General features: G+C 37.5%; 1 protein-coding gene across 7 annotated transcripts in view; it reads right to left on the bottom strand.

Moving 5' to 3' along the window:
* Positions 1-710: 710 nt before the first annotated feature.
* Positions 711-7,540, bottom strand: part of LOC106876178 (DNA repair protein RAD50) — a 94,547-nt gene continuing 87,717 nt past the window's right edge. For all 7 annotated transcript variants that reach the window (XM_014924614.2, XM_014924609.2, XM_014924612.2 and 4 more), the window contains 4 exons: positions 6,564-6,703; positions 3,966-4,099; positions 2,708-2,833; positions 711-875 (listed from right to left, as the gene is read on the bottom strand). In XM_014924614.2, the coding sequence (XP_014780100.1) occupies positions 806-875; positions 2,708-2,833; positions 3,966-4,099; positions 6,564-6,703 (470 nt within the window). In that variant the 3' untranslated portion in view covers positions 711-805. The remainder of the gene's footprint in view (positions 876-2,707; positions 2,834-3,965; positions 4,100-6,563; positions 6,704-7,540) is intronic.

A 7,540-nucleotide genomic window follows, 5' to 3' on the forward strand; every position in this document is an offset into this window, starting at 1 on the left:
TTTGTAAAAAAAAAAGCATAGCTGCAAGGAAGTGTTAATTTGGAATATAAGTTGTAGGTAAACTAACACATTATAATACACGGGTCATTATCAGTTTCAACAATGAGTAATAAACTGTTTGAACAACTGAACAATATGCTCATTGAATTTGCATGTAAATGGTTGAACACTCCAAAAACATGTGTATCCTTAACACAATTCTCAGGTAGAATCAGCTTGATAGTGTGACAGCACTGCACCTTGTTCTTATTACAAACATGTCTAATTACTCACTTTGTGCACCTTTTTCTTTTCTTTTGCCATGATTTCTCCTACCTGTCTTACACACTCTTTCTCTCTGCTAACCCCCATCTGCATCTGTTTTCTAACTTTCATAAATTTGTCTCACACAATCTTTGTCTTTTCTATCTTTCTTGACACCACTATCACACAACACGTTACAATAATGGAAAAATTCAGATAAGCAAACCGCTAACTACTCTTCCTTCTTCCTATCATTCTCCATTCAAATTACAAGTACAATTCATTTGTTAGGCTTCTCCACAGTTTCCATCTACCCAATTTCAATCACATGGTTTCAGTTGACCTGAGGCTAATGTAAAAGACTTGCCTAAGATGCAGTGTATTGGGATTGAACCTGGAACTGTGGAACTACAAAGCAAACTTCTGAACTATTTGACCATGCTATATCATATTACATAAAAATTAAATAAATAAAGCAACAGTAACATTTTATTTATATACACTGAAAGATGAATAATATCATAAATGAAAATTTTAACAAAACTTGTCTTTATTAAGGCCACTAATGACTGTCATTGTCTCCATCTGAGTCAACATTGCACACAGATAGACATTTGATTCGAGAACATCCACTGTAAATAAAGAAAGAAAGGGAAAATGTTAAACACTGTTTAGAAATAGCAACAAGCTAACAAAGGAGCTTTTTATGTAATCACTGAACTTACTAATTCAAAAAAGAAAGGACAGATTGAATAACATAGTTTTAGATAATCTTCATCAACAGCAGCAGCATTTAACATCCATTTTCCATGCTAGCATGGGCTGGACGGCTTGACAGGAACGGACAAGGCCAGGAACCAAACCAGATTCCGTAGCCTGTTTTGGTTTGGTTTCTATGGCTGGATGCCATTCCTAATGCCAACCACTCCACAGAGGGTATCAGGTGTTTTTTACAGGGCACCATCAGAATTTTTTATGTGGCACCAGCATCAGTGCTATTTAAGTAACTTTTGTTCTTCATACCTCAATGATCAATGCTAAGTACCAGTAGCTTGCTAGTTTTGTTGAACCAATTAATTATATCCCATCTTTACAAATTTTATTTTCGCTATTCTAAGAACTTGACTAGAGTTTGCTGCCTTTTGCAAAAAAGTTAGTTAATAATTTTGGTCTTAAAGCCTTTGATACTTAATCTAGAGCATTCTTAATATTCTGTTACAAATTGAGGGGTATTTCAGAGGGTGGGTAGGGATAGTTATAGTCAATTTAAAAATTGATTTCTAGGCTGAGGCATGGCCGTGTAATATGAAGTTTGCTTCCCAAGCACATGGTCCTAGCTTCATTCCCACTGCATGACATCTAGGGCATCTACTATAGTCCCGGGCCAACCAAAGCCTTGTGAGTGAATTTGGTAGATGGAAACTAAAACAAGTCTGTCATGTGTGTGTGTGCACATGTGTGTCTTTATGCTTATGTTCGTCCTCTACCAACGCTTGTCCCTGTAACTTATCAACTTGGTGAAAGAGGCTGACAAAATAACTAGAAGATTTTACAAAATAAGTACTGGGGTCAATTTGTTCGACTAAAAACCTTTTAAGATGATGTTCTAGCATGGCCACAAGCCAATGACGAAAACAACTAAAAGATGGAAGATATGGTTAGCCATTTGTCTCTTTTCTTTTTAACTATTTAGTCAGCAAGGGAAGGACAATGTCCTTAACCCTGTATTTTTGCAGGGATCTGAAAATAGTGAAAGGAAAGGAGAAAATTATTCTTAAAACAGAAACCTGCCCTGAATGCTTGCAACAGTGGGAACTTTGCTAAGGAACCTGAGGTCCAAGTGACTGGGTGATAGATTAGGGCACTCACACAAGAACACAGAATATAAAGTATATCTATCAAATGTTCTAACAATTCCATCAGTCTACCACCACTCAGGACTGGTACTTTCCTCAATCAACCCTGAAAGAATACAAGTTGACTTTTGTTGGATTTGAACACAGAGCACAGAGATCTGCAACAAATATTGCAAGGTATTTTGGACTGTGCTTTAACGACCCTGCCAATTCGCCAACTAGTCTATTCAAGACTATAGCTCAGTAGTTTCCAAACTTTTCCTGGCTACCGTCCCTTGACACCCAGGCCACATTCCTAGTGCACAATACATATAGACCACTTTCTGCAGTAAATTCAAAACAACTGCATTTCACAAATAAAACTTTACCTAATTAACCTCTTATTTTGGTTTTTCTTACATCCACTGAGTGCATTTTACATGGTGCCAGCACAAGTGAGGTCAGTTTTGGCATGGTTTTTACAGCTGGATGCCCTTCCAAATGCCAACCACTTTACAGTGTAGACTGGATGCTTTTTACATGGCACCAGCACTGGCAAGGTCACCAAGTAACTTGCTACATTGTTATATATATCACTGAATGAGAGGGAAACCATAAAATATACTTACTTCTCGTTCTTTTTCACTCGATAATATCTATCAGTATCCAAACGACTAAGTATTTGCACAAAGTTCTCATCATGGGTAATAATTACCAGCTGGAAATTTTGTTGTTCTTGACGGTTTTTGATGATACTAGAAAGGGGAAGAAAACAGAAAAAAAAAGAAGAAATTTTATAATGGTGCAGGTATGGACATGGCTGTATGGTTAAGAAGTAAACTTTGCAACCAGATCATGGGTTCAATATCACTATGTGGCACCTTCAGAAAGTATCTTCTGCTACAGCTTAGAATCAACTGAAGCCTTGTGAGTGAAATATGGTAGACAAAAACTACCATATGCCAGAAGCCAGTTTTGTGTGTGTGCATGCATTAGTGTGTCTTGTGTGTGACTTTAAACCACATCCGATAATAGGACCCTGGTTTGGGAGTTCCAGGATACTGAGGGGTGTAGAACCTCCTCTTAGCTACTATTGTTCCCAGGTCTATTCTGACCTGGAGTAGTAACACTTGTCACGGTTCCAGTTATGGGTCAATTAGCATGTTTAGGCTTGCCTAACTATGCATATGAAGACTGGATGTGACAGACCCGGTGGAAGAAACCTTCCTGGTTCAACGGAGAAAGCACCTGCAGCAACACATTGTGCAGTGCAGAGAGTGAGACGAGGCATGTAAAACATCTTGGTCATCCACTGCATTCGTCTTGACCTTGTCTTGCCACTGGATTGAAGATGGTTGGGGATGAGAGAGGGAGGTTGATGTGTAACTATTCATTTTAAACAAAGTCACTATGTGCTTGTGCCATGTAAAAAGCACTCAGTCCACTCTGCTGGGTTGTTGGTGTTAGGAAGGGCATCCAACAGTAAACACCCTGCCAAAACAGACACAGAAGTCTGGTGCAGGCTCCTGTCAAACTGTCCACCCCATGCCAGCATGGAAGGCGAACGTTAAACGATGATGATGACTATACACACCATCAGTCAACCTTAAGACCAGCTGGTACTTGTTGCTCTGATGGATGAACATGTGTGAGTATGAGTGAGGGATGGCAGAACTCAATGAGTTGAATGAAAATATTTTGAGGCACGTGTTTATACCCAAAAGCCTTCAGGTCAGCCCTACCTGTACAGCTCCAGCTAAGGCTGCCAATAACAATTATGTTGTATATCTTCATGTTTCACTTTGTTTAAAATGCAACTATAAGAATCGATCAATTCAAGGCTAACTAACAATAAATTTAATTACAATAGACAAATATTATACATACTCCACCAAAGCATTAGCCAAACTTTCAATATTTTCTTGGTCCAAATTAGTTGTAGGTTCATCTAAAGTAAGAATGCCACAATTGATACAGAATGTTTCAGCCAGAGCCAACCGGATTATTATTGAGGCAAGAACCTAGAAATACAGAAAAAGGGCAATAATGATAATCTTTTATGAGATGTAGTATGAATGAAGCGATTTGTGTCAAAGGTCCTAGTGAGACAAATCTACAATACAGGTTTGGTTCCCAGTATACTCATTCATTTTGCCTGCATACACTTTTTACCTGTGATTTTTAGTCATAGTCAGTAACTTCAATAATAATGGATTACAAGAGATTGACTAGCCTTCAGTATATTTATTAAGGAAAGGTAAACATATCCAATGGCACATTAAAGTTAATGGGACTTTCATCAATGTGTGTGTGTGTGTGTGTGTGAGAGAGAGAGGGGGGGGAGAGGGTGCATGGTTTAGTGGTTAAGGTGTTGCACTCATGATCTAGTGATCGTGATTTCAATTCCTAGACTGAGTGGTGCATTGTGTTCTTGAGAAAAACACTTCATTTCATGTTGCTCTGCGATCAATTTGACACCGTGCACCTTTTCAGACAACATTGATTTGATAGAAAGAGTGAGCTAATGTGAGGCACAAACATTTGATCACTATAAACAAATCATTTGTGAAGGTTGTTTGGCAAAAGTTGAACACTCATATTTTGTCTTTGAGAGGAGAGTCCATCACACACACACATAACAGTACTTTGAACTATCATAAATCTGTTTTCATTCATTTGTAGATATTTTAGGACTGTCAGTAAATTTCTGTAATTTTCTATGAATTTTGCTAAAAAACTAAACTCCAGGAGTGGTTTACAAGAAGTTTTAATAATCTCTTCCAGTGGGGTTGTGAAATCACCATTTACAATTTGCATTCAGCTTTCATTGATTAAGGTTTAGAAACACACCCATATGTGTGTGTATGTGGTTAGGAAGCTTGCTTCTCAACCACATGGTTTCGGGTTTAGTCTCACAGCATGGCGCGTTGGGCAAGTGTCTTCTGCTATAGCCTCAGGCTGACTGGAGCCTGGTGATTGAATTTGGTAGAAAGTTCTTATCATGTGTGTGAAAGTGCTTGTGCCTCTTAACATAGAAGAAGATATACACTCTCTCTAACACACACACACATAGTGATTTCCACTCCTTTACAAAAGATGGTCCTCTTTTTAATTAGTAATAAACATCATGAAATCTCATATGACTAGCAAGATTGGTTTTGGACAAACAGATCCTACTGCAGATGTTTCAAGCATTTCCAGATAAAAAAAAAAAGGTGTCTGGGATTGAAGTCAAATCTTGTTTATAAAGTACTCATTTCAAAATGGAGCATCTGTTTCAAATATTTTACAACTATGCTTCAAATACATTACAATTACTGTATATCACTTCTTTCCAAACCGAATCATTTTCCAGCAACTATTCCCAACCTTCCACATCCACATTAGGAGCTACTTTCAGAAACTTCAAAATCAACTCAATGGAACTTCTTCCACTGAAAAATGGAGCTATGGTTCAAAAAATTCAACATATCAATCATCTACAGTACAGAACATATGTTCAATTGTACATGGCTCAGTGGTTAGAGCATTGGGCTCACAATCATGAAGTCGTAAGTTTGATTTCCAGACAAGGCTGTGTGTTGTGTTCTTGAGCAAGACACTTTATTTCACGTTGCTCCAGTTCACTCAGCTGTAGAAGTGAGTTGCAACTTCACCGGTGCCAAGCTGCATTGGCCTTTGCCTTTCCCTTGGATAACATCAGTGGCAAGAAGAGAGGAGGCTTGTATGCATGGGCAACTGATGGTCTTCCATAAACAACCTTACCTGGACTTGTGCATTGGAGAGGAACTTTCTAGGTGCAATCCCAAGGTCATTCATGATCAAAGGGGGTCTTTACCCTTTTAGATGCTTCATACAAAATCTGGCTACATAAAAAAGGCTACATAAAAAAGGCTACATAAAAAAAAAGATAGTGACAAAAGATAGCGGTAATACTGAAATCACCAACCTGATAAAAATTAGAGGCAATTTCAAGCACAACACACCAATAATACACATAACAGAAAACTTAATGTTAAGAAACTAAACAAGGAAATAAGTGGAGACTAAATCATTGAAAATATGTCTTGGCCATGAACTCAAACACACACTCTCACTGAACATTGATAACAGTAATCATTTAGCCAGCAGGTCAATGTCCTAGTAACATAGCAAACTGGGAAGGCGGCGATCTAGCAGAATCGTTAGCCCGTCGGGCGAAATGCTTAGCGGTATTTCGCCTGCCATTACGTTTTGAGTTCAAATTCTGCCGAGGTCGACTTTGCCTTTCATCCTTTCAGGGTCGATAAATTAAGTACCAGTTATGCACTGGTGTTGATGTAATCGACTTAATCCCTTTGTCTGTCCTTGTTTGTCCCCTCTATGTTTAGCCCCTTGTGGGCAGTAAAGAAAATAACATAGCAAACTGGGAGTTCTTCCTTAAACAAAAACAAAATTTATATCTATAGGCAGTATTTTGTTTAGATCACAAAGACAACAATTCACCTTCTGGCCTGCACTGCATCTTGCCCTCATGTCAATAACTGCATCTCCTTTAATCATGACCACATGATAGTTATAATTACGTCGAGTCTTCATGATTCCACTTTCATCCTCACTAGAGCGGATCTCAATAGTTTCTATATCTGAAATGGATTATAAAGCCATTACAAGTTATAATAAATCATTATTTGAAGTAGTAAATTAGGAGAATTGTTAGTGTTGGACAAAATGTTTTGTAATATTTGTTTCAGATTTTTTCCTTCTTTTTTCCATTTTGAGATCAAATCTCGCTGAGATCTACTTTGCTTTTCATTCTTCTAAGATCGATAAAATAAAGTAACAGATCTAAACCAGTGGACTTGCAAAATTGTTAGAGCTGTGAATAAAATTCTAAGATCACTTGACAACTTTGAGGTTATTGGCAGACACACATATGAAATCAATAACACACCAAAGCTAACTTGGAACAAGACAGACATTCCTGGCATAGTATGGGGAAATGCATCTTGATTGCTATCACTGGAGGAAGAAAATAATGTGTATTAGAGCAAATGAATCATACTATCTCAGTGACACTGCACCAACTATAGCAAAGAAAGCTCTTATCTCTATCAGATCCAGTCTACCTAGCTGTAAATAGGTTACATACAATAAAAATAACTCACAATTGTAGCTTAGTGAATACACAATTGACAAATATTAAGCACCCCATACAATCCCTCATAACTTATTTCTTTTTGTGGGATTTTCAAATAATTTTGGTAAATTTGTATTCTACACACAGGATTTCATATGATTCTGCAAATAAAATAATTTTGTTTTTATTTTTACCCCTTAGTAAATCCTAAAAGTTCTGCTCTTTTTCAAATTTATTTTTAAAATCAGAGTTTAAAATGTGGTCAGTCCAAATTTTTTGCTTGAATCCCAGTCATGGAACACCGACAAGGAAATGAGGAAGGTATCAGATGGTTGTGGAATGT

The sequence above is a fragment of the Octopus bimaculoides genome, chromosome 1 (genome assembly GCF_001194135.2).
Source record: "Octopus bimaculoides isolate UCB-OBI-ISO-001 chromosome 1, ASM119413v2, whole genome shotgun sequence".
Taxonomy (NCBI): domain Eukaryota; kingdom Metazoa; phylum Mollusca; class Cephalopoda; order Octopoda; family Octopodidae; genus Octopus; species Octopus bimaculoides.